General features: G+C 44.5%; 2 protein-coding genes across 2 annotated transcripts; both read left to right on the forward strand.

The window, feature by feature from the left end:
* The first annotated feature begins 345 nt into the window (after nucleotides 1-345).
* On the forward strand, nucleotides 346-1,812 carry LOC133896653 (protein ELF4-LIKE 3-like). The gene is made up of 2 exons (XM_062337256.1): nucleotides 346-688; nucleotides 870-1,812. Exon 2 carries the CDS (start codon nucleotides 917-919, stop codon nucleotides 1,355-1,357), a length of 441 nt encoding a protein of 146 aa, XP_062193240.1. The 5' UTR covers nucleotides 346-688; nucleotides 870-916; the 3' UTR covers nucleotides 1,358-1,812.
* A 13,187-nt stretch (nucleotides 1,813-14,999) lies between these two features.
* LOC133897161 (uncharacterized) lies at nucleotides 15,000-22,360 on the forward strand. Its single transcript, XM_062337776.1, has 7 exons — nucleotides 15,000-15,492; nucleotides 18,646-18,786; nucleotides 18,874-19,239; nucleotides 19,773-20,015; nucleotides 20,622-20,714; nucleotides 21,412-21,612; nucleotides 21,788-22,360. Exons 1-7 carry the CDS (start codon nucleotides 15,145-15,147, stop codon nucleotides 21,998-22,000), a joined length of 1,605 nt encoding a protein of 534 aa, XP_062193760.1. The 5' UTR covers nucleotides 15,000-15,144; the 3' UTR covers nucleotides 22,001-22,360.
* Nucleotides 22,361-27,881: the final 5,521 nt, after the last annotated feature.

A 27,881-nucleotide genomic window follows, 5' to 3' on the forward strand; every position in this document is an offset into this window, starting at 1 on the left:
GCAGGGCCCCGTCGGCAAGAATCTAATACGGCACTGGAGGAGGCGCAAGCCCAGCCCTGGTGGCTTCGACCACGACAAGGTATTATTTCTTTACTTTTTCTCGCCTAAATACCAAATCGGTAGCATGATGGTCTTAGAAACTCGAGGATGTGATCGGTCACGATATGTTTCCCTAATTGTCGGGATCTGAGACATGCCTCCTCCTTAGATTTTGTTCTTAAAGATCTAAGAACTTGGAGTCACCAACCATAGTATTTTCCGCTTTATCCCTCCTTCCCTTTTTTTCCCTATAAAACGTGACATTCGAGATCACTACAGCGACGGAATTGGGGAGCCGGCTGAGGAGACGAAGGTCCAAAGGGGATCGCCAAATCACTTGCTGAACCGAAGCGAACCGAACCGGGCCTCCCGACGGAAAAGCGAAAGCAATCCCGGCGCTCTACCCCAAAAAATCCAGCGCATTTCGAGGAGGAAACGCCCCCGCCCGGCGAGGGGATCTCGACACGCCGTCGGAAACGCGCCCCTCGTTTCCTCGCCCCTGCCCCGGCACCGTCCTCCCCCAAATCTCTCTCTTTCTCTCCTCCCACTTTGCGTGTAAAGATCTCCCTCTGACTCCCCCCTGGAAAATCCTCCCGTACACAGTGCTCACGGAGCACAGGCCGCGGCAGAGATCTTCGACGCCTCCGAGGTACATTCCGTGGTCCTTCGCCGGTCTGCTCCCCGAATCTTTTCTCGAAATCCTGTCCTGGGCGCTGCGCGATCTTTTCTTGGACCCATAATCTTTTCGAATCTTTCTTGAATCCGTGGTTGTTGTCTCTTTTTCTTGGATGTTTTTGTTGAGATGGAATCCGTGGTTTTTGTCGGCGCAGGGCGGAGCAGAGCGAGCAGCGAGGCGGACAGTTGGGAGAGGAGATCGATGGACGAGGACGTTGGCGCCGGCAGCGTCGGCAACGGCAACGGCCACGGGGAGGCGTTCGTGGCCGGAGCAGCAGCGAGAGCGGGGATGCGCAACGGCAACGCCGGCGTCGGTGGCGGCGGAGGGAACGGGAGCGGTAGCGGCGGGAAGCTGCCGCAGGTGCTGCAGCGGAGCTTCGGCGAGGTGCAGGGGATCCTGGAGCACAACCGTGTGCTGATCCAGGAGATCAGTCAGAACCAGGAGAACCGCGACACCGACGGGCTCTCCCGCAACGTGGGGCTCATCCGGGAGCTCAACACCAACATCTCCCGCGTTGTCGACCTCTACGCCAACCTCTCCGGCTCTTTCGCCCGCTCCGTCGCCGCCAAGAACGCCGCCAACGCCAACGCCAACCCCGCCGCCAATGAGGCCGCCAAGAGGCCCCGCTCCGCCGGGCAGTAGAGCACCTTTGCTTCGTTTTACTTCACCGCTCCTTAGATTCTATCGCGATTGGTAGCGGTCAGGACATGATTCCGGAGGAGGAGGAGGAGGTAGGTTCGAAACCTTGTTCTTTCCCGCTTTGTCGACTGTCGTGGTAGTGGATTATACCGGTGTTGCGATGGACATGGACACCTTGTTGCCAGAGTCAGTGAACCGAAGATGCAGGTAAAGACTAAAGATTCAGGTCGATGCTGGCGTGTATGTACTGTATCTATTAATCTGTGTGCAGTGTTTGAGGTCAGTGCGCATGGCGGCGGCGGCTGCTGCTGCTGCTGGTGTCACTCCGGTCAGGCCGGATGCCCTGCTGATGCTGGTAGCAGTTGATACGGGTCAGCAGAGAGCAGTAATCGTGGTATGTGGAATCGATGAAGTGCCTTGCCCTTTCTCAAGTCTGCAGTCCGGGCGTACCTTGGGTTCACCGGTGAGTGCAATCTCATTCGACTAAAATTCGAGGGACAAAAAAAGCGAGCTTTCGACAGGTATATTTGGATCACGCACCTGCAAGCAAATGGCCTAGGAAACGAAATCTTTACTTTTCTTCAGAGCTGAAGTTGCTTGCAATCTGAAATAAGGTTGTTTCCTCTGTCAAGAAGACGAACAAACTTGGCACAACGAAACGGATTCGCTGACCTTTCTAACACCAAGTTTATCGGTCTCAATCGCGCCTACCGGCTCCCACGCACTATGCTTTAGTTTAGTTCTGACGCCAACAGCATAGTTCTGACTAAGATTTTCTATCACCCCAGCTCTCTCAAAAAAGTGCTTCTAGATCTTAAGAATGCATGTTGGCAAGGATAAAAGCGGTAGGTAGGCTAATAATCTTCACAGGTCTTTGCATAATGTTCTAGTCTAAATAGTACTAGGGTGCATTTGGTTGAAGGACAAGTTTGAATGTGATATGACCATCCATATTCACTTAAATTGGCATCTCATCCAGACTATCTTTCAACTAAACACTTTAAAAAATTGGATATCACATTTGCGAGGAAGAGCATCTAACACCAGAATGCCCGCTCCTGCAGGCTCCAAAGCTGGCTGCAACCTTTTGTGGCTTCGCAAATGATAATCTTGGTTTTTTCGAAATACCTATTGCTGGAAAAACAATGCTCAACTCTCCAAAGAAGGAGACAGCTACTGCTCTGATTCATATCAGGGAAGGTGTGGTTCCCGTCGACTTAATCAAGACAGAACTGGCTCGCCTCATCCCGGTGAAGTGGACAGGCTGGTCCAGGAACATGGGGATGGATTCATTGTTCCCTTCCCATGCAAAGTAGAATTACAATGAATGTTGGCGATCCGTGAGGTCAGAACAGACAAAGGTGAGGGAGTCATGACTTTCCATAAGTGGGATCACAAGATTGAACCGCGACAATACTTGTAGACGGTGTGGGTTAATGTGTATGGGATTCCTTTTGAGATCAGATCATTCCTGTTGTTGTGGACTATTGGAACCATTCTTGGAGCTACCCAAAAAGTGGATATGATATACACAAAGAGGACTAGTGTGGTCCGCATTCTAGTCGCTATTCTAGATGTTAAAGGCATTCCTGAAGCCACGGATATAGTGGTAGACGATGGGGTGTATGAAATTTTTTCAAGATTGACAAGATCTTGCAGGATGGTAAGTGGGAAGATGATGATGAGGAAGAATACCCACAGAGAGAAGATGAAGATATGGAAGACAGAGCTTCAAAAAATCCTAAAAATGACTCAAACAATGAAAAAGATACTCCTTCTGGTGATACACAGGGGGATAATTCTATGCAACAAGATGCTAGGATGGAGACACTGCAATTAGAGAAGATAGTGTAATGAAATTGATTGATGATGCAATCACAATGGCTGTGGACAATCTCCTATCGGAATTAGCGGACAAAGTCCTTACCGAGGATGACACATTAGTGGATGAGAGGAAGACTTCAAAGGCTACAATGGGAATCACCAATGTTGATGTTTCTTTGGCCTCGCAGAACAAGGAGACATTGCCAGTTTTCTCTCCATGGCTGCCAATGGTGGACGTGACCTTTGATGCTAAATGTGCAGTAGATGATAATAAATTGTGTCCACAGTTGCTTGTGCCTGAAGGTGTAGACCGCAATGGGTATGAAGTCACCACCAGGTGCCACGGTTCTGATGTTGGTGTTGTTTCGACTAAAATAGCGGCAGCCATTAGGGCCGCACGTGGTGCTACGGTGTCTGGTGCTATGTGTGACATGACGAGTGCTCTCGTCACCGGCAAGGAGGTGGCCTCCGGTGTCATGGATGCTGAGCTTGGGGTGGTCGCATGCGACATGGTGGTTACGTACGATGCCGCTCGGTGTGTACCGAAGTGTCCAGTGCCTCCGAAACCCTAGGTGTCGGATACTCCAAAGTTTGTATCAGAGTGTCCAATGTCAATTGATCACTGGACTCCGAAAGGTATGGCGCCACCACATGAGGAGTTGTCCGGTGTCATGTTGGATGTGGCTGCATCGGGCATGGTGGCGGAGTCCAGCGTAGCGATGCTCCCTATCCACCTTGATGCTCAGGTGATGGATGGGATGTCGAACACCTCTAGCGTTCAGTGCAAGCTGCTGGTAATGGCAGATGAGGTGAACTGATGAATGCTACTGTTGTGGATGCGGATACTTTAGCGCCAACAACAGGGGGTGTTCAGGATGTCGAATCCACTCACAAGCCGACGGAGGTTAAAGTGTTGCCAAACGGCATTGAGTTGGAAGCGGTCGATGTGGCCGCTACCGAGACGATAGATGAACAGGCTGGCCTTGCAGTGGTCCAAAATGTGCCAGCAGTGCATGTTGATGTTGTCTTACAGTGGTGAAGACTACGGCTGACGGCACGGGTGAGGCTATTACTCCTGCTTCATCTTTCATTTTATGCTAACAATAATCACAAGAAAACTGTTTTGTCTACTTTCTCGAGACAACAGCTGCAACATCTGTGCAAGAAAAATGGAGTGAAGGCTAATATGAAAAATATTGAGATGGTTTATGCTTTGGTGGTGCTTCCAATGGTTGATGGTTTCAAGAAGATTTATGCCATAGGCGGGACGACAGCTCAGGAAGGGGTGATGTTCATGTGGGCCCGAAGTTACTGTTCATGTGGGTCCCACTCATGAACAGTGCCATTTGGTATTTTTTTGGTTTAATTTAGATTAAAACTTTCAGGAGTTGTAACTTCTCCGTTCTGCCTCCGATTTCGGCGATGCTCTAGTCGAAATTCATCTAAAATCGAGATCTACTCATCTGTCACATTGTGATGCCCATTAGGGTTCATTTGATTTCCCATTTGGTATTATTTGATTCTTTTCTAGTGTAGCCGTTATTGATCGTAGTCGCAACTGCAGAGCAACCAGAGTTCTGCGAGTGCTGCGCAGGAAGCATCAGGAGCGGGGAGGATCCTGACTATAACCAAGACTCTGAAGAGAACTTCGGAGAAAGCAAGTCCTATATCCTTGATCATATTGAACCTATATTTTCAAATAACTTACATAATTAACTAAAACTGGATTTATTATCGCATGTGCTATATAGTGTGTTTTCTTTCAAACTACTTGTAGTAGTTAATCCTATCAACATTGTCATGCCTTACATGTCATCATTCAGAATACATATCACCCTAGGAATACCTGTTGTTAAATATATTAACGATGGGTGACACCTTGATATCTAGCATGCTTAGGATGGAATACGTTTCCTCGGAGATATCGCTTTTTAAACACCTCTCCTCGGAGACAAGATTTACTGTTATCCAGAATAACTCATATACCATGAATCCTTCATGGTTGTAAATTCCGTGATGGTTGGGAAATCCTTGATGTTGTGTGGGATACGGTGTGAGATGTGTAAAAATTGGTGAAAACTGTTTGGCGGGGGTAGGTGGAGTAGTACTCCGGATGAGGATGCTCTTGGGACTTGAGTCACTTCTGTGGTGTTCATTGCCAGAAGATACCTGCCCTGGCCGTTTAAGGACCGAGTCAATTGCCTCGACATGCTTAGCCCCCCCCCCCGTGCAACCATGCGTCTTGAATGGGCAGGACTTGCCTTTTCTTTCACCGGACTAGGCTGAGCATCATACTAGGCGGCTGGGGAGCAGCAAGAAGTCAAGTGTCCATTTGACCCTCTGTTGAATATTTCGAGAGACGACATATTCAATCTGGTATTCTGAACATGGTCTCTGGTACTTAGGGTGTCTCGTAGAAAAGTCTGGAAGGAAAGGTGTTTGGAGGGCCTCGGTATGATTCGTTCCTCCGCTTGCAATGGTTGGAGGCTGAGCATATCGTATGGGTAAAGTTGTACAACCTCTGCAGAGTGTAAATCTATTCGAATAGCCGTGTCTATGATCATGAACATACGAATCATGACCCCATATGACTAGACTCAGGGTGCGTGTGTCTTGATGAGTGAGTGTGTGGACTAGATGTCCGTGGGATGAGGTTCCTGGCTCAATCTGTCAGAAGTCGTGTGGTATTAGAGGTACACCAGATGTGATAATAGGGACTGCGGAGTGAAGTGTAGCCCCTCCCAGGACCAAAAACCCCCCAAATAAAGCTTGTTACTCGGTTTTAAAATATTTAAAACAGCTTAAGGTCAATAATAAATGATACAATGGAATACCTGCATAAACCGCTTTACGCATAAAACTAAACCATAAAGCATTATCCTTGAATTACCCATTTATACATCTATCAACACTTTGAAATAGTATATGGCTTGCTGAGTGCCTTCCGTACTCACTCTTGCTGTCATTCAGATGAAGAGGCAGACCTTGCCAACGCCGGAGGTGAAGATGGGGTTGAAGAGTAGTCTCTAGAGTCGCGTTCACACCCTAGCTGCCTGTGGCTTGGGTTCTGCTTTCCGCTGTACTTTTGTTGGCCATTCGGCTAGGTTTGTAATATACGCTATGGTTTGTAACCTTTTATACTCTGTAACATTAATACTTATGTTCAAAGTTTGACTTTGATACTACAACTGTTATATTGTGCGTATCAGCTACTTGATCTAGGAACTGATACAGGAGGTACAGGAGATCATGAAAAATGGGTCTTACAGTTACGGTTCTGGAGGCTGCTACAAAACAAAACACAAAGGAAAGATATTTTTAGGGCATGCCACTCTTTGGAGGTGGTGGCCATGCAAATCTTCGCCAAGAATAGGTAGTCATTTAATCATAGGTGTGTGGTTGATGTTATGTTTTCCTCCCTTGTTTCCTTTATGATGAAACGATGATGTAATAATGAATTAAGGCTATATGTATTGAAGGATACAAAAAGCCGAAACTCTTTCCATTATCTATTTTTTAAAAGATATCATATGATCCAAACACCCTTAGTGTGTTAGGAGCACTAGGACTGCCTCCACTATTCAACGTTAACTGTGAACTATGAGCAAACGGTTTTTGTGTGTGTTTCTTCATGAGCAAACCGTGAGTTTTGTGCAGTTGATACTAGATAACGTGTTACATTTTATTGCTGTAAAACAAGGTATGGCTTGATGATTTTCTTGTATGCATCAAGTTTTTGGGTTGGGCTTCAGGCTACAGGTATTTTCATTAGGTGGGTGCGGGCTTGAAATATGTGTTTTGTGTCAGGCCGGGCGGGATCGAGCTTGAAGATTTTTGGTCAAGTTTTTTGAAACCTGGCCTGAAACTCGCCCAACCCGAGGTTTGATCAAGTTAGTTACAACGACGACTTGAAAGATGGCACTGATCACGACTCATCTGCATTTGCCACATGGTATCAACATCCCTACATGATATCGGATATAAAAAGGTCCAATCTACCCAACACTCGGTGTTTTGGGGGCCTAAAATACATCAATGGATCCTCCTGCTCATCTCAATCACCTTTTTCTTCCAACTCCCTATCCTCTTCTCCCTTTCCTGATCTCTCCAGCTACCAGTGAGCTCGTTGTTAACACATAAACAATATAATTCACCTACAAATGCCGGGAGATAAATAGGGTAAACACTCTGTTCTACGCATTTTCATCACATTAACGCTCACTTTTTCATTAGTTTTGGTACGTCAACTTATTTTGCAGAAAATTCCGAATTTCGAAGTATGCGCACCCCTAATTCCGAAGTATGCGGACCCCTAATTACCCTTGAACAAGTCAAGGAACCTCTTATACTCTTTGTTGGGGCGGCAGCTGGTCGCCCCGAGAATTAGACGATGACCTGCGTAGCGGCCAGGGAGGGTGGCCAGCGCAAAGGCCCTGCTGGAGCTGTTGACCAGCATCGGCAAACCCGACTGAACCTCCTTCTGCACCTCCTCTGCCTTCTCCTCTCTGTTGATCCCTTCCTCCAGAAGGTCCCAGTCGGTCTCCCCCTCGTTGTCGGAGATCTTGATAATCTTGGTTGAGGCAACCGCACGAGTCGGAGATCGAGCGAGAGCGATAGGGGGAGACCCTCTCTGTAATGAGGGAAGCACGACGGCGGCCGGCTCCAACCCCGCAAGAAGAACTTTGAGATTGTCTGCCCTCGGGGGCACCACAACGAGTGGAGCCAGCTTCAGAGGCGACTTGGCCCTTGCCAAATTCTCCAAGATCATCGACCTTCCCGGGGAGGAACGGGAGGGGGACGCCATGATCCACAAGAAGGTTTGCCCTATCGTGTTGCAAGAACATCGATGGGTGATCGGTTGGGTAAACTCTTGCTTTTATAGCCTAGCCAGCCATTGATTCACTCCTTGGGGTGAAGGGTGGAACTACAACGGGGAATATCCTCGATCCTATCATTTACTACCCTGAGGTCTTACGATTGCTTCCCGATCAAAACCATGCATGCATGGCTATGTTTGGACACCAACACCTTAGCTTCTTATACCTATCTTGTCTTAAACACCTCACTCTCGGAAGTATTGTGGAACCTCAACTGGTGTGGCATCTGAACTGCTAGAAATCCAAGGGGCACGCACGGGGAACCAAAAATCCCTCAAGCCCAATGGCAATCAATGTTTCTCTCTTTCTTTTTTAGGACGCTTAACCTCCTGACGTGACGTGAAGTTCAGAGTCAAACTCTGAAAGCTAAATGGCGTCGATGACCACTGTCTGGATGGACTATATACCCATGGAGCTCCAGTGGTGCGACCAGACCTGACCACGACCACGGGGAAGCTTGGGAGTGAAATGTACGAGATGTCGCCTAGAGGGGGGGGGGGGTGAATAGGCGATTCCTGATATTTAAAAACTTTGCAGTGGATTACTGAATCCAGAGACTCCGAGTTATACAGAACCCAGATACTCTGACCTTATTCGGATAGTCCGGATTATACAGGAAATAGAAACTTATGAACTTTCGAGTAAATATAAGTGATTCTATAAGTTACCACAGGTTCTAAAAGAAATCTAAATACCTTATCACCAACAACCTTCAGTCACACACACACACACACAAACAAGTAGATCGGGAAAATACCCAAATATTAACTAAAACATGTAAATGTGCAACAAAGTAAAGGAGACAAGGATCTGTTCCCGAAGTTTAGCCACTTCACAAAGAGGTGCCTACGTCTCCGTTGAGGGGCTCACAAAGAGCCGAGTCTTTTTCAACCTTTTCCTCTCCCAAGCGACGACAAAGATCAAGCGAGGGTTTTTACTCAAATCAAAGAGGGTAATACAAACTTCCTGGGGCACTCCACAAATTTGGGTGCTCCCCGGGTGACGCATTGCTGTCTAAGAGCTCAAAGCTCCAAGAGAAAAAAATACGCATTGAAAGCTTGGCAATGACCTCAAGTGCTCAAGAGTGGATTTTTAATTCTAGCACTCAATCTCACTTCCCAAAACCTAACCTCCAAATCTTGAACAAATTAAAGCTCTAGAGGAGTTAGGAGGGCTATTGAATGGCTTTGAATGTGTTTGTCCACGAGTTGGTTCAACAGCTACTCAAGAGCAGGGTGTGGGGTATTTATAGCTCACTTCAAAAAACTAGCCGTTACAGTGTATTTTGAACTGACCTGGAGTATCTGGGTTCACCCGGAGACTCTGGGTAAGACAGAGGAACGCCGACAAAAACACTATCTGGAGCCTCTCCGGAGGGTCCAAAGACACCAGAACCCGGAGTATCCGAGCCAACCCGGAGACTCCGGGTTAAGCACTTAGGGCCTACCCGAGACTCTCTAGTGGAGTCTCACTCGGAGACTCCGGCAAAAAACAGAACTCCGGAGTATCTGGGTTAACCCGGAGACTCTGGGTTAAGCTCTTACGCTCACACCGAGACTCTCTGCCAGAGTCTCACTCGGAGGCTCCGACCACATACCAGACACCAGAGTATCCGGGCTAACCCGGAGACTCCGGGTTGAGCTTCTCAAACTCAAAACGAGACTCTCTGCCAGAGTCTCACTTGGAGACTCGGACCAACTGAACAGAGTCCGGAGTATCCAGGTTCACTCGAAGACTCCGGGCTCAGACAACTAAACCTTTTTTCCGGTGTCCATGTGTGATTGTGTCTCTCAACTTTTGGTTCTAAAAGGATATTTTGAGCACTGAGACACCTTCAATACTATCAACATGCAACTCTCTTGATAATACGTCTATCCTTAACTTAAATTCAAAATAAAATGAATTAAAGCCTATTGAGTAATTACACGCTGCTTCTCTCTTTTTTTTGAGGGACGCCAACATCTCTTAACTTAACTAATGAGACTTAAAACATGTTCATAACTTCAGCAAACCCATTAGTCCCTTAATCATTTGTCATCAATAAGCCAAAACCCACGTAGGGGGGCCTAGATGCACTTTCAGGGAGCTATTGTCAGAGTATTGAGTAAGGGGGTATTTTAGCTAACGGGCCCCACAAGGGATGTGGTGACTGACGGGGGAATTTTTTTAACCCTGGTCCATCGAGCGACCAGCCCTTAGCTCACATGACCAGCACAAGGCTTTCGCAGCCAGCCTTCTTCGATATAATATGGTCCTGCGACTAGCCTTTGCTGGTCATAGGACGCACATACATAACATATCTAATTGTATTTATTGGTATCTACTTAAGTGTTTTCCTTCTCGAAACACCTCCTCTAGCGAATAAAGTCTTGGCTAGCGCAGATGGTCAATGCCCTATCCTATAGTATTAATTGCTACAGAGTGGGGTGTTACAGACTGACTTGCGCCACGCGACGGATGTGATAGGATCTACAGAATGATCAAAAAATTGGATGGTTTTGCAGGTAGACTCACAGAGCACAGGGATGATACAACTTGATAGACGAACTTAGGGCGCACGACGATGTGACAGGCCAGGCGACCAGGAGAAACAAGTGCGGTGATGTTCTACAGATGGGACGGATAGGAAGAGCTCTCGAGGCAAGTTAGGTTCACCCGGTTCTTCATGATAATGATCTAAGAGTAGAATATCTAGCCAAACATGGGTCTGATAAACAAGGCCTACTTGTAAGTTCTCATTTTTTTTTCTAGTATATAAAGAGAGGAGGATCCGTTTTGTAAAGGGGAGAGAGAGCAGGAGTGAAGAAAACTCATCTGTAACTAGTTCATAAACACTGGTAACAAAATACAAAGGACATAATGTTGTTATTCTTCCGGAGGTCTGAACTTGGATAACCCCCATGTTCTTTAGTTCATCACAAGCACACGAACACTACAAGTGTTGTTCACGCGTCCACTGACCAGTACACTCTGAAATCATTATCAGGGATTAACCCTCGACACTGACTAACCGAATGATTTTTGATTTATTTAGACAACAAATTTCAGTTGTTCAATCGAGGAAACACGTGGTCGAGCAGCTTAACAGTCCTAGATAGATACCTCGGCCATTTGGCTAGGGGGGAACCTAGCCAAATGACAAGACGACATGGAGGCTGACCGACTTCCACCTCCAGACCGCCCAGCCCAAATACAGACCAACCGATGGGAAGCCTCAGCCACCCAGGCTGCTCAGCCTCCATCTCTAGGTCGGTCATCCCCATTGCCAGGCCGACCAAGGGGTCTCGGGTATCGACTGAATGGGTCTTAGTCACAGGCAGACCAGACCAAGGAGCAGGTCACCCGAGCCAAGACCGAAGTTGACCAAAGGAAGGTGCCTCAACCATGTGGTCGCTCGAGCTTTTAAGTGGGGCTAGTCGGCCCCACTGCTAGGTCGATCGAGTCTTCACTGCCTTTCCGCCAAACCATACGTGGGAACTGCCTTAGGCTGTCCAACCCGTGCGCCAAGTCTTCCAAGGATGTCTGCCCGATTCACCGGCTTTGAAGTTCAACGGTCGGTCTTCCTCCACACTTAGACCGCCTGAGGCACCGTCTTATATTGGCCAGCCTAATATAAATAGGGGATCCCCTCAAAGCATCCAAGCACCACGACACTTCCTCCATTTCGTCTGACACTTCAAGTTTAGTGTAGGAGTAGTGTAGGTGACACCGGGAGAGTCGAGTCTAGAGTCAAGCATCCGAGCTCCGATTCCAGAAATTTTCTATCGGTACAAGTCGGATCCCTTTTATTTTTATATTTCCGATGTATGCAACACTTTTGTCTTATTAAATAAAGTGCTCCCTTTTATATATTGCTCTTCTCAAGTACTTAATATTCCTTTAATGATTATCATTTATCTTAGTATGAAAATTAAAGTGGAATATCTTATACATCTTTGGGTGGCTCCTCGGCATTGTAACTTGAGGTTGGGTTCCTTGTCCAACTCAAAGCAGTGCCTAAATGACGTATACATGTCTTTTGTGGTGTACGATGATGCTTAAACGATGGTGACGTCATGGAGGTTGCACAATACGGTCGCCATGCTAAAAGTGTCCTCAGGGGGTTTGAGTATCCCAGGGCCATTCATCATATGCTATGAGAAATGGTAGATGTATGTTGCAGTGCTCCACAAAAATCGTAGTGGCTTTTGTTGGTGAAATACTATTAAGGTCCGGTGCTAATGCCGTTGACTGTCCACACGCCTCGATATTCCGTGATCGATTGCCTGCGAGTTAAAGGTGCCATCTATCTTAATAGACCTATATGCCTGTGAGTAACTAGCAAAGATATTTGTATTAAATCATGCATGTCAACGATTATACTCCAGCAGTAGAATCCAAATACAAGTTGTTACCAGTTGGCCGTCTGGGACCTGACATGCTATATCTCTGAGGTTGAGGCTAAGGTGGTGACACCCTTTCATAGTTGATTAATTACTCTGTCACTTTCACATCTTGACATGTAAGTAAAATATTATGCTAACTTCATGACCACTAAAATAGAAACTGTAGTACTCTGACTCTGTCATCACCTAGCTAGCTATCTCTTTGAATCTATCTTGAATGCTTAGGCGTAAATAATTGTGTTTGTGTCCCTATGCCCTTGTTATTTCTTACCACCGCAAGGAAATATTGGTAATATGATAACCCATATGATTGCTTCCCGGAGAAATAAATACTATAAGTTGGAATACTCCAAGGTGAAATACTATAACGGTAATTCCGTGTGCTTGCAGATATAAATTTTGAAGTGGAATCGCCCCCACCTGTCTTCTGCACCCATCTCCGATGGCTCCTGCCACTGGATCCGCGACCGTAACCCGCCTTCATGGTAAGCCCTCTATTTCATATCTTATTTGGTTTAGCTTCTGCTACTTTTGCTACTTAGAAGCAGAAAACTAAGATCCTGTTTATTTCGGATTGTAAAAGCTGTATTGTGATCAAAATTCAAAAGCTGAAACAAATAACTGGATTGCAAAAGTTGGATTGTGATCACAATCCAAAATCTGAAACAAACAGCTGGTTAGAAAAGCTGAATTGTTACAATTCAACATCCACATTGTAACAATCTAGCAATCCGCCTTCCACCAGATTGTAACAACTCATAATCCAATTTCTTACAATCCATAATCTACAAGGTACTTTTCACAATCTCCAGCTGAAACAAATAGGTCCTAAACCTAATAGTCCACTTTCTAAAAATAACTTCTGAAAAGCAAAAGCTATCATTATTATTAGAAACCAGAAGCTAATCTAAAGGAATTTTTATAGGTTTTGAGAGATAATGTTATAAGAGATATTATATATTATATTAATATTAAAAGTCAATTCTATAAGCAGTTTTCAACTGCAGCTTTTAAGAAAACTTCGTCCAACCAAACATGCTCTTAACGCCCCTGCCCGCTTACAAACTCCGAACCAAACCGCAACATCAGTGCAGCCCGACCCAAACACAAAACCTAAACGGATAACAAAAACTAAAGAAAAATGCTTCACGTCCGACCAGCCCATCCAACTTTTGCACGACTGTGTGTGTGCCTGCACTGTGCTTGTGGGATCCACTGCCTTGTTGTGACTGTGGTCGTAACAAAGTCGGACAAACTGGTGGTACGTATAGCAGGACTCAAAATTAAAATCCAAAAGCAACGCAGCGTGGGTCCCAGAACTTGCCACCCTCACCCTCGTGGGACCCGGACCAGGGTTCAAAAATTTGTTAAAAACCGCTTAAATATCATGAATATCGGTCAATTTGTTTGGCATCGTATATAAAAATCGATAAATTTGAATTAAAAAATTCAAAAAATAAAAAATCATAATTTTTTTAAAATATTAGAGACAATTCTAAGACCTTATGTGAATTTATTTTTTAAAAATAATATCATTTGCATCATATGTCATGAAGAGGAAGTTTAAAAAAAGAAAAATATTGAGATAGGCCGTATGAACAGGATAATTTAGCTTATCACTTTAAAGAAAAGCTTAACATACGAGAACATATTTTTTTAGACATATCTTAAAAGGATCTTTAAAATTAGTTTCACTTTATTTAGAGTTTTTTTAATTTCTCCATGATTTTTACAAAGTTCATAAGCATAAAGTGAACATGTTAATAAATAACACTATAATTAAAATTTTGATATATAACATTATTTTACCCACATAAACCATAGTATAAGTAAATTAATAAAAGCAATTTCACTAACTTTAGAGGCGCGATGGGTTAGTTATGAATTAATCTAGTTGTAATATATTTTCACAATCATAAATATGACAATAACTATTTCATGAGTTTATATATTTTAAAAAGATAAGGATCATGTAAGAAGACTAACAAAATTAGTTTCATGATTTTTGAATTAGCAAACAATTAACTATGTATTTAACTAGGTTTAGAAAATACATTTTCTCACATAAAATATTCAACTTTTTTATAAGTATAAATACTTTTATCATGTAGATCATGTTACAAAGAAACCAACAAAATTATTTCACTTGATTTAAAATTCAGATGAATTAGTTATTGATTTTACAATATTGAACTATTTTTTAGGTTTTTTTTATTGAACTTCACTGCAATTCAGAAAATTCGCTCGGTAAATTAGTAAAGCTGAATAATTTTTATAATTCGTTTAAAATACGTCAATATGGAAAATACGGTTGGTTTTTTTTCAAATCTAACGGTTACCAAATGTCGATTCAATCGATTTTTTTCTCCAACTTAGAAATTTAACCGAATAAATTTTAAGCGAATTATCACCGAACTTTGAATAGTTTTCACGATATTTGCGGATTTTAAAAATTCACTGAGATCTAATTTTCGAATGTCAAACGAATTGGTGAAGCCAGACCCGGACTCGAACCCAACCAAGATCCCTCAAATGGCCAAATCCATAAGCCACGCACGCGCCTCTTCGACGACTTAGCCCGCGACGCGACCACCGACTCCGTCCGCGTACGGCACCTTCCCCCACCGCGGAACCCTCCTCGCCGAGCCGGTGGGGGAAAAAATCAACGCGAGTCGGCGGGAGGCAACCGCCGCGAGCGCCGGAGATGGCGTTGGCGGCGTCCCCGCCGCGGAGGCGCCTCCCTTGCCTCCTCCTCGTCGTCCTCCTGGCGCTGTCCGCCGGGCTGCCGCGGGGCGGGGCGGTGGGGCTGAAGGTGCCGTTCAGCCCCCGGGACGTGCTCCCGATCCTGCCGCGGCAGGTGGCGTGGCCCGTGATGAACACGCTCCACAGCGCCGTCGACCTGCTCCCGTCCTTCGTCGCCGCCGTGGCGCCCGGGGCGCCGTCTCCCGCCGCGTGGAGCGGCGCGTGCTTCGCTGAGAACGAGGCCGCGATCGAGCTCACCCCCGGCGATCGCAACGGGACCGATGTCGGCGGCGCCGTCCTCCGCCTCAAGGTCCCTGCTTGTACCCTTATTACTTCTGAAAGTAGTGCCGCGTTAGTTGCCGTATTTTTGTAAAATTGAGCGCAATTGCTTGGATGGGCTGTTGAAATCTGGTGACGTATAAGAGCAGGCAGTGTTGAGAGTTACTGAATTGAGGGGTTGGTATGGGCGATCGCTCAAGTTTGTTCATAAACTAGACTGAATTACCTTCATGCATGTTGCAGTTCAATTGTATGTAAGAATTGGGAGTGTTCGGCAGTAGTGAATTGAGATTGAGAAATTGTGTGTGTGTGGGGGGGGGGGGGGGATAGTTCATAATTGAAGCTTCTGTTTAGTGAATTGAGAAGTCATGGACGGATGTGTTTGATTGTGTAGTGGGTGAGCAGAGCGTATTAGTTCATTTTCTGGTTAGGGTTTGAGACCTTTCTGGCCATTCTTTCTTCATTAGGTGATTTCAGGGATGCTTCTGTAGAATGTGCAGTTTAGCTTTGATGTTACGCTTTCATTAGATTTTTCTCGTTGCACCACAAATTTCTTCTTGGTGTAGTTTAGCTCATAAATATAATGAAATTTTCTATGACTATTTTAAGTCATCTTAGTAGAACTTGTTGTTAGTAATATAGAGTCATTATCCTTTACTTATTGGTTGCTAGAGTCCTTATTCTGTTCTCTCTCATGTACTCTATATATTGTCCTTAAGGATGGCAATTGGACCCGCGGGTTCGGATATCTGCGGGTTCTATGTCCGTCGGGTCGGGGTCTGGGTCCAATTTTCTGCCCGCAGGTCTGGCGGGTTGGGTATCTAAATTGATTCGGATCGGGTGTGGGTTAAATATATCGCCTGCGGGTGCCCACGGGTCGCCCAACATAGTATTGTAGCCCAGGTCCATTCCGCAACCCACTTGGCCCATCTCAGGCTTCCCGTCTCCCTCGCCCTTCGCCTCGCGGCATTGATCCACTGGAGCAGCAGATGTGCGCGGCGGGATCGGCGAGGTCGACGAGCTGATGCGGCCGATGGGCGGGGGCTTGGTCGGGATCTGCTGCGACGGCGTGTGGGATCTGTTGCGATGCCACACAGCTCGAGATCTACTGCGACCGAGCGGGGGGAGATGCGGTGTGGTGCTCTACCCTTCTCCCGCCAAGCTTGCGACAGAAGAGGGGAAACTGGCGGGTTTGGAATAGGACGATGGCGGAATGGGTGGCCGGGAGTCCAGGACAGGGAGTGGGGGGGGGGAGATAAGGCTCGGGTTTCGGGTCCCCCGTCGGGTCTTGGGTCCCCGCTGGGGGCGGGGGAGGGGGTGGATTTACACCCGATTTGATTTTCGGGGCCAGGTTGGGTTTCATGTTTCGGGTTTTGGATCGGATGCATTCTTTCTCCACTCGGCCCTTACCCGACCCGTTGCCACCCATAATTGTTCACATGGCCAAGTATTGAATACAAGTTGCTATTCATAAAATGATATTAAAGCTAGATTTTTCTCCTCAGGGAGTCATAACTCGCTCAAAACCCAAAAAAAAATCCGTCGGCTCTCTCTCTCTTTCTCTCTCTCTCGTCCTGCCCGATCTATTTTTGTTGCTAAACAACCTAATTTCGCCTTGGGGATCTGGTTACCTAGGTCGATCTAGGTCTGTGGGGATTGGTCGTCCTGATTTGGTCCCAGTCGGCCATCTCCTTCCTCCCGTGCCCGGTTGCCAACTCCCGATCTTCGCCGCCTCCCTATTTGGTCCCTGCCGGATCGCCCCGTCGTCGCCAGACTTCCTATGACTCCCAGTTCGGGTTGATCTGCCTGCTCAGCCTCGCTGGCGGACGACGTTTCCACCTGCAGGAAGCGCGTGAGCGCAACAACGTCGATCTGGCGACCATGCGCAAGTAGTGTCTGACTCTGGAGGAGTGAATCGGCGGCTCGGACGCTATCTGCCTGTGGACGTTGCCACCGCTGCTTCCTCTGTTGGCCTCTGGGCTCCTCTATCGTCAGGCTCTTTTGCCGCCGAGCTTTGCTCTACTGCGTTGGCCTGCAAGGGGGAGCGGCTGTGGGTGCAGGCTGGGGCCACGATCCACTTCTCCGCACTGTACATGGTTGGGTTCGCCGAGTTCCTCACCATCTATGGCCTCGTCGTGTCCCTCATCTACCTCCTCAAGGTGGAGCGGGTGTGGGTGCAGTACACGTTTAGTCTGCTGCCGATTTTGATTGGATCGGACTCTGCTTGGTTGATGTTTCCGGGCCGTTTTGCTCTTGTTGCTAATCGTGCTCGTCTGTTGCTAGTGAGATGCTCTTCCTTTGGGCTAGTGAGATGCTCATACTAGTTTGGTTGTGCTCACTGCTAGCAACTGCTGTTTGAGTTGCGGTGCTACGGTCTGCTAGTATGTTGAGTCTCATACTAGTGTTTTTTGCATCTAGCTTTAGTCTTTATTTTCCGCTGTGTCCACATCCAAGTCGTAGTCTCTCTTTGAGTTCGTCTATGCCGTGTGAGTCCACATATTCCTTCATCAATTAGTCAATTTCTTTTATGGTTAGCTAAATATTCGGTTTTGTTTGGCTCATCCTTTCTCGTCGTTATTGATGCAACTGTGCCATCTAGATCTTTATGTAGGTTTAGTGACAACTTATTTTGTTGTCTTGCTACTCATCATCGCTTTGTTACAATTCTTTGATCAAAGGCATTCTTTGTTGTCATCATCATGACTCTACTACTGTGCTCCACTTTGCACTTCTTCGACTTGATTCAATAGGATTATCAAAGCTCCACTCTACGACGGCTTTGAAGAGACAGTTTTTAGATGTATTAGTCTAAGTTTATTACTTAGTGTCACATCTTTCAAATGCAACGCTATTACATACACCTTGCATTTGAGGGGGATGTTAGGAATATAGAGTCTTTATCCTTTATGTATAGGTTGTTAGAGTTCTTATTATGTACTCTCTCATGTACTCTATATATTGTCCCCAGAGGCTACTTTGAATACAAGTTACTATTCCTAACACTTGTAACCTGATCACAGTTTTTAGGTCCTTTGTAAATCTAAAATACAATTGCACATTATGATGAATTGCATTATGAAATGCCTGTTAACATTGCGAAGGCATTTTGTAGTTTTATACAATCAGTGCTATTTATCATTCATTCTGTCTGAACGAAGTTGTTCTTTTTTCTCTGGTTATGCAGACTGCTTCAGCTCAAAGCTGGACATGCATGGATCTATATGTGTTTGCGACACCGTATAGGATAACATGGGATTATTATTTTGCTGCTCGGGAACACACTTTGGAGATTAAATCATGGGAAGAAAAGGCAGAACTAGAATATGTATGTTTTCTTTCTAAAAGTTTCCTTTTCCACCATTCACCATCCCATCAGTATGTCAACAATCTTATACATCTTGTTTGCGATCAGGTGAAGCAGCATGGCATCTCTGTTTTTCTCATGCCATCTGGGATGCTCGGAACTTTGTTATCTATGATTGATGTCTTACCTTTGTTTTCAAACACTGCCTGGGGTCAACATTCCAACCTGGCCTTTCTAGAGAAGCATATGGGAGCTTCATTTGAGAAACGTTCCCAGCCTTGGGTTGCTAATATTAGAAAGGAGGGTATACAGTCTGGTGACTTTTTGGCTCTATCAAAGATCCGAGGTCGATGGGGTGGGTTTGAGACATTAGAGAAATGGGTGACTGGTGCATTTGCTGGGCATACTTCGGTTTGCTTAAAAGATGAGAAGGGAGATCTCTGGGTTGCAGAGTCAGGCTATGAAAATGAGAAGGTAATTAATAATTTTCTATACTACTATGTATACAGTCTTGGTTCATTACATTTCATTTCTTTAATTATTCTTTGTCTTAAGCATGATGAACAATTGCACAATTAGTAACCACCGGTCATCATCCTGCATATATTACAAAGACTAAACTGTAAAATCATTGAACTTCTGCTCCTCTGTAAACTAATACCTTTGGTTTTGATATTGTGTTCAGCCAACTTGAGGTTCAAAAATGTTGTCTGGGTGGCATCTTTTGGTATCTGTCTATGCCTTTTGGGTTGGGTTGGTTTTACAATACATATTTTTCTTTGCTCTTGTTGCAAGGATTTCTTGCCTTTCTGACATCTTCATCACAGTCTCTTGGTGAATATTGGAATTATTTTCTGATAACCTCAGGCATCTGGTGCAAGGCGACATTAGCCAACGTTATACTTTTCCCCAAAATAACCTTGTACTGATTGTTTCATAAATTTTACTGTTGTACAAGTACTTGCAGTTGCGATATTTCTTGACAGCAATCTATTACAAAACAACAGGGAGAAGAAGTTATTGCTATAGTTCCTTGGGATGAATGGTGGGCCATGGCACTCAAGGATGATTCAAATCCTCAGATAGCCCTTCTGCCATTACACCCTGATGTACGTGCCAGATTCAATGAAAGTGCTGCATGGGACTATGCCCGGAGCATGGCTGGAAAGCCTTATGGCTATCATAACATGATATTTAGCTGGATTGATACGATAGGAGATAATTATCCACCTCCTCTTGATGCTAACCTGGTAATTTTTGTTGATCTTTGGAAATCTTAAATTATCATTTCTGTTTGAAACTCACGAATGGTTCGTATTTAACTCCAGTATTATACTATTATCGGAGTTCATGCATGCATTTTTCCTCTTATTTTTTAGATGCTTGTGTGAGAGCACGTCATATGTGGATTTTGTATTTTTTTTTTGCTAATGCAAACTAAAATATTATGCAAGTAAACATGTTATTGAATCAGCTAATGAACTTACCTAGTTGATGAACACGAAATTTATTCAATTATCTAAACCTTTATAAGAACTAGACGCCTTTTATGCTGTGGGCTTTCATTCAGATAAAATAGAAGGCTAGATGATATTATGTCACTAGAGCATAACGGTAAATTGTTTATAAAGGTACATGCATCATATGATCTCTTGAAGTTAGGTGAAATGCTGTATATGTTAGTACTCCTAGAATTATAGAGTACTCTGAATCTCAAGGTATATTTAAATTGATTCTCATGATCTGAAGGCCTGATTGTTCAGTAAAGATTAGATAGCCATGTTGCCTGATTTATGTATCGTAGTATTTTATCATCGATAATGTTGCATCTCAGTTTTGTCATACACTGTTTTCAGGTAATGGCTGTTATGTCAATGTGGACTAGATTACAGCCACTTTATGCCGCAAACATGTGGAATGAGGCCCTTAACAAACGACTTGGTAGTGAGGTTTGTAGACTACTATGTATTGATGCTCCTTCATTGGGTACTTGTAAGATCATATTAAGTCAAGTGGACGTAAGGTTAAAAATGATGTGATTTAAACCTGTGGTTTTTATTGGAAAGTCCAGTTCAATTCTGGTTGTACATACATGCTTCTACTACAGCGAACATAAAGCCGTAATGTTGGCTTAGGGTATGGCCTATGGTTGTTGGTCTGGTATGAAGGTTGACTGTATTTCGTTGGGTGTGAAATAATTTCAAAAAATGCGACCGGAAGGGAGAGACTTCCCTTCCAACAATTTTGTAGAAGGAAGGAGTTGAACCTAGGTTGTCTAGCCCAACCACCTACGGTGCTAGCCAACTCACCCCAGGAGGCTCCTCAACTTAATAGAGGGAGGGAGAAAGAAAGAAAACTCGACCAACCCAGGAGAAACTAGGTGGTATTGTATTAAGAAAAAATAGACATTCAAATTCGAGTTGAAGAGGACTTGAGCCTGTGGTGGGGTGTGCACCTACACCTCTCATCAACTGAGCTAAGCTTAGTTCCTGGCGTGAAATATTTTCAGTCGAAACGAGTGTTCTGCTCAAACTGAGATCGCTTTTCTTTTAAGTGGGGAAATACTTATTTTTATCTAGTTTGCTCCTGCTTTAATTGTTACTATGTTAAGGCATTGAATTCACAACATCTATACATTTTATGTAGGGTTTGGACCTTCAGGGGATCATCATGGAGACTGAAAGACGCGGAATGTCTTTTGATCAGTTGCTCACCATACCTGAGCAAGACGAATGGGTATACAGTGATGGTAAATCAACCACCTGCGTTGCCTTCATTCTTGCAATGTACAAGGAGGCTGGAATATTTGTTCCTTTCTCAGAGTCGATTCAGGTCACGGAGTTCACTGTAAGTGTCCAAGTGCATGCCTGTTCTTTCTACTTCTGAAGCAGTTTCAGGAGTAGAAGACATGTCCATACATTTCATGTTTCAAGTCTTCTTTTTCGCTATGATTTGTCCGATTGATTGATGTTGGGTTACATAAAGTCACCTACCCCGTTTGACTCTGCCCCATCCTCCTCAGATTCGGGACGCATATATGCTCAAGATTTTTGAAGATAACCCGGCCAAGCTTCCAAGCTGGTGCAACACGGAGACGGACAAGCTTCCCTTCTGCCAGATCCTCGGGGAGTACAGAATGGAGCTGCCGGAGTACAACACGATTGAACCGTATGCGAAAATGAACGAGAACTGCCCGTCCTTACCCCCAACATACAAGCGACCATCCCGCTGCTGATCCGGGGATCCATCTACACAGGCTGCTGCTATTTACACCCCAGAAGTAGAATGTTGTTTTAAGTTATCGTGTAAATAAATGACGCTGTATATATATTGGATAGATGATAGTTGTCACAAGTACGGTAGGGCAGTGCTCAGGTTTTCGCGTGTCAGGGCAGCAGTTCTGAGCCCCCGGTTGAAATCGGCAACCAATATTAAGGGTAGACTTGGCCGCTTGGGTAAGAAGTTGACTGTATAGACAGAACATCTGAACTTTTTCCTATGGATAATGTGCTTGGCTTTGTATACCCCATCACAGGAATATTTTAATACAACTTCAGATGTTCCTTTGGACTGCTGCTTGTGGTCCAGGGATTAATATTTCGCCTAAAATTTCATAAAATTTCGTTCATTTCGTTCCCCTCTGAAATAATCCTATTTTGGTGAAAAAAATCGTTTAAATTTGAACTTGGAGTGTGTATAAGTAGAAAAAACGCTCAAATAGGTACTAGGTCTAAGGTTCCAAAACCTAGGAATCGAGCTTAGAATGTATTGCACGTCAACAAAGCAAATTACCACCAGGCTGCTTGAGCTTAGAACGCATAATAAGCGATCAGCGGTGCTTCGTTAATGCCTAGTGCTGGAACCAACATCCAAATGTGGATGTATTGACAGGCCTGGCGGAGCGAACGACTTGCATATATATTTTTTAAAATAATACTATTTTATCGGAAAATTGCAAAAATAATATTTAAAATCACAAAATTGCAGAAATAGATAACTGTCGGCACGCGAAGTGCTGACTAGGGTCGTGCTGGCACTTCACGTGTTGACTTCCTACGTGACTATGGGCCCAGGGTATTGTCAGCACTCCGAGTGCCGACAGGTGGTGGGCCTAGTTCGAGGCCAATGCCATGTCGGATTTTGGGGCAGCGCAAAGGCCTGTAGGCACTTTTAGTGCCGACAGACGGATATGTCGGTCCTGTCGGCACTCTACCACTATTAGTACGTCCATATCCTGCCCGGATAAGAGGGGAGGAGCCCATAGCATAGTCACGACATCAAGAGCAGAGAGGACCCAATAATAGGGGGAGGAATGCTTTATAGATTTGTAGAGGAATCACCCCATAGGAGTGTCTCAATAGCACAAACGTCCATTATACAGGTGTGAAAACCGAGCTCAGATGTCTACCTCCTTCGATGTCGAGACTTTTGGAAGACGATTCTTCATGTATTCTGACCTTGACGACGATTTTATGGCGTGTTCATCTTCTTCACTTCTTTCTCAAAATGCTTCGCCGCTTCAAGGAATGGATCAACGTGGTGCGGCCGCCTTACAATTTTGGGGGGTGGGGGTGTTCATCAGAGAGACTGGAATCAAGCGTGAGTACGAGATAAGGATGGAGGAAGCACGACAACGCCAAGAGCGGCAATGGGTACGTCAGTTGCGGGAACAAGAATGCAAGCGATAAGCCGAGGAACTTCAAAGGCAAGAGGAGTATCGTTGTCTCCGGGAGGACATTCTGAGGCGATAGGAGGCAGATCTCCAGAGGCATGATGATCTACTACATAGGAGTGAAGGTCACCTGCGTCGCCAAGAAGAAGTGGAGCGCGAAACAGCAATTGAAAGAGGGGGGGGGGGGACCCCGTTCCACACAGTAGGATCTATTGTAAACCGTTTACTTGCAACTTATCAAATAAAAACCCTTCACATTACAAACCTTACTACTAATACGCGTCCACCTAGAATACAACATTATATGATAGGGTACAATTTATTCAAATACATAAAACACAGTGCAAAAAAATATAAAACAAGGCTAAGGCAACACATTGGTATACAATACTTTAGTCATACTGACTTAGAATGAATTGTGATGACTATCCTGACTCCTAGCTTCCGCCATCACCATAGTGCGCTGATGGTGGTGGAGGAGGAGGAGCAAACTTTTGGTGACACATGCAAGGGCACCACAGATCGAGGCATACAGTAGGATCATCGACGTGGATGACCATCTCGTCCAAAGAAGTCAATGCCCACTGCTACCCCTGTTATAGTCGAAGTTCCGATGTGCTGGTGCGGAGACCTTTATAGGGTTAGGAAGTTCAATGGCTTCTTTGACACCTACGGTAGGAAGTTCTTCATGTGCTCTAACTATGAGTACAACCCACCGAAAGGCAGCATCCGTGGTGGCTACCATAGCTAGGTACTCATATATTGCAAAACTAAATCGCAACTATCTGTCGTTTACCACTTACAAATTTGTCCTTCTTTGATAGTCTCCGCCACCATTATGTGACTTCATACAATTGATTGACACTGAGCAAAGTCAAGTAGATGTGTTCCTCCTGCACACACAACATCGGGCGGTACGGAGATAATTCCATGAAATGAAAGCCGATGAGAGGAGAGAGGCTACCCACAAACACTCACAAGAGGAAGAGTAGAAGAGGTGAGAGGAGGAGAACTGCCTGAAAGCAGAGGTGTGTGAGGTAAACGGGGAGCGAAAGTGCGAGAGAGCATGTCGGGCCTGTGAAGCTGGACCTGAGGCGGCAAGAGGGAAAGTATCCCCGCTACACTCAGTAGAGTGTCCGTAGTAATCGACTAGTTTCAATTCCCTAAGACATATTAGGTTTAGATTCGATATATGTCTAGATTAGTTTTACTATTGTACCGTACATGCCAATGTCGTTGTGTTACAACTTGTATGTGGCTTCTTCAAATTCTGTAAGTGGTATGAAAATTATACCGAACATGCTATTGTTGTTGTGTGGCCCACTGGTGCTTCGCGCAATTTAACTTTTCAATATTATAAGCATATTCCTGCTATTTACCATCCCATAAACTTTTTTGTTCCCACACAAAAAAAAAACATACATCTCGGCAAACCTATCGGCATCCCGCGTGCCGACATGCATGTTGGCTCACAACTTATGCTGACAGACATGTCCACATGTACCTAGGGGCCTGCCGGTACTTCGCGTGCCAACGGACCCTTTTCACCTTGTTTGCATGCTGACAGGTCACCAAACCCACTATCACCTAGGATGTCGGTACATGGAGTACCGACAGACACCTATTTTTACAATTTTATGAATTTATATAATATTTTTGTAATTTTCTAATAAAATAATATTATTTAAAAAATTCACGACTTGCATGTATTGGGCCTAACGTGGGCCTGTAAGGCACTAAGCCGGGCTATCTGGAGGGCATGAAAATTGGAACCATAAAAAAAAAATGCATTCATCTAAAAAATCAAAATATATGCATTCATCTGAAAAAAAGTCAAAATATATGCAAAGGACCAAGATTGTAGAACGGTACAACCGTTTCCTTATACATATAGTTCTTTTTTCTTAATTCAGATATGGTGGGCTGCCTGATATTTTATAAATGAAAATGAATGAGATTACTGTCGACCATCTTGGCTGTAATCCGACGATAGTCACAAAAAAAAGAATAAAATACTTTACAGCTTCTCCAAAATTTGTTGATACACCATCCGGTCATAAATGTTTGACATTTTTGATAGGCTGCGGTCAAACTTTTGAAACCGTGACTATAGTTTGGAAACATGAAAGTCACATGTATAGACTTGTTTTGAAAATACTTTCATAATCTTATAAATTTAATAGATTTTATTAATATTTCTAATATAAAATAGTAGTCAAATATACACATTGAAGACCGTGTCTGTCTAAAACGTCAAGTACTTTTAACTAGAGGATTGCTAGCAATCCTCTTCCTGAGTGGGTGATGTAGCAGCAAGGAAACATCTGATACCAATGAGTACATGGTCTCTAAAGGAGATCTTTTGATATCTTTATATCTTTAGATCAATAGTGGATCCAGAGCTAAGAATTACAGGGCTCAATTTCTTCTCCCTACTCCTTCCACTTAGGAATAAAAACAGTATGAAAACGATTGAAAATAACCTAAACCACTTTCGGTTTAACATTTTTTTCAGAAACAAAGTCGATAACGATGATACGAGAAAACCGAAATGACGTTATTAGGACGGAAATATGCTAATATCAATCGAGAATCGATAATTCTAACCTGAAAGAACACATACATATATAGAACACAACGCAACCTTAAACTATGAAACACGCATGCTGCTCAGTCTATATCTATCAAACACAACAACAGATCAGCATGTCGATCAGATGATCGGTCTATGTACCATGACTTCATGAACACTTTTGGTTTCAAAAAGGGTTTGGATGTTCTGAACATACTGAAAAACACAAGTTTTTGTTTTTTTCATTAAGTGGAAGGGGCACGAACATACTGTCGGGCAGCGGCTGGCATTAGCAGATTAGCGATCAACATCAAGCGGTCAAGCCAAGATGGGTAGGAGTCGGGCGACGCCACGACGGGACTGAGGATTTATTTGGCAGAGTTTTTAGAGCAATTTTTCTGCTGAAATCAAGAGAAGCTCAGCTGAAAAAAATAGCTTCTTCTGATTCACTTTTCGCACAGAATCACTTCCTCCATATAGTTTATTCTAGAGAATCACTTTCAGTTAGAGAATCACTCTCTGTAGATAATTTGAATCATGGAGAGCTCTACCAAACAGGCCCTGAGTCTCACAGGAGTCACGTGATAGGCTGTTCGCTGTTGCTTGGAGATGAAGAAATTTGAGCCATGGGCCAAAAGAAATTCGAGTCAGGGACTGTTGGGCCATAGGCTAAAGAAATTCGAGAATATCCGTCGAAAATTACCGGTATAAAACAGAAAAACTCGAAAACGATCGAAAGTGGCTAAAATGTTATAGCTATTGTTTCCACATGTATTTTATCGTTTCTATTTTCATTTTTTTGAAATATCATTTTTGGCCTCTCCCGTCGAAAAACTTAAAAAATGATATCCAAAATTCTTAGTTTTACCTTTTTTTTTTCATCCCTACTTTCACTCCTCTTTTTTCTCTTTTTAATCATCCTCTCCTTCTTCTTTTTTCTTCCTCTTTCATGTAAAAAAAATTGTAAGGGGGCTTAGCGGTAGTGGGGCTCAAATCCCCCTAGCCTCCCCGGTGCATCTGCCCATGCTTTAGATGATGGATCCGCGCCATCTGACCTCGTCGTCGCCCGAGGCCTACCCACCGACCCAGCGCTCACCACATCGACCCAGGGCTCGTCGCGCCTGCCCCAAACTCGCCTGGCGTGACCAGATTTGGGCGGATCCGGCAGCACAAATGCAGGAGGCGGGCGGGCGGATTTGGATAGGTATGCCTTCCTCATCCTGATTGCGAACAAGTTCAAAGAAATCTTGCTCTCCTGATTTGGGTGCTCCTTCCGGGTTGTGGATGCTTCAATCGGGAGCGATAGCTATGTGTTTTGGGCCACCGTCTTGTTCGGTGGCGCTGGCTTGTTAATCTGCCAAGGAAGTGAAGATGGTGAACTCTGATCTTGTGCGTACCGGAGTTGGTCAATGTTAAGGCTGCACTTGTCTGCACGCATCTCTTGTGGTGTTCTAATGATGCTCTGAGTTGGTCGGGATCCATGTCAGACTTGGAGATAAGATTCAGTGCATGTGTTTGTGTAATTTAGTTAACCTCTAGAGTCTTCTGTAAAATCAGAGTTGTAATCATTGTCCTTATTTTTAATATAATCCATGTCCCGCTCAAAAAAAAAAAAAAAAAACTCAGTTGTCAACCTATAATTTTCGTCAATTCAGGGATGGGGCAACCCGAAGAAATGTAATTAGATTTTTGTAGCATTGATCTCAATCGGATGGTTGAGAGTCAGGCCCAGGCCCAGCGCACAGGTCTTCAATGTGTATATTTGATATGACACGTCATCGTCACCGTCAGTTAGAGTTTTCTCTAATCATCTTTAGATTGAGATTTCTCTATTTTTGTTTTTCAATCATATAGCGTCGTCGTCCTACCAAC

This window comes from Phragmites australis, chromosome 17 (assembly GCF_958298935.1).
Source record: "Phragmites australis chromosome 17, lpPhrAust1.1, whole genome shotgun sequence".
Classification (NCBI taxonomy): Eukaryota; Viridiplantae; Streptophyta; class Magnoliopsida; order Poales; family Poaceae; genus Phragmites; species Phragmites australis.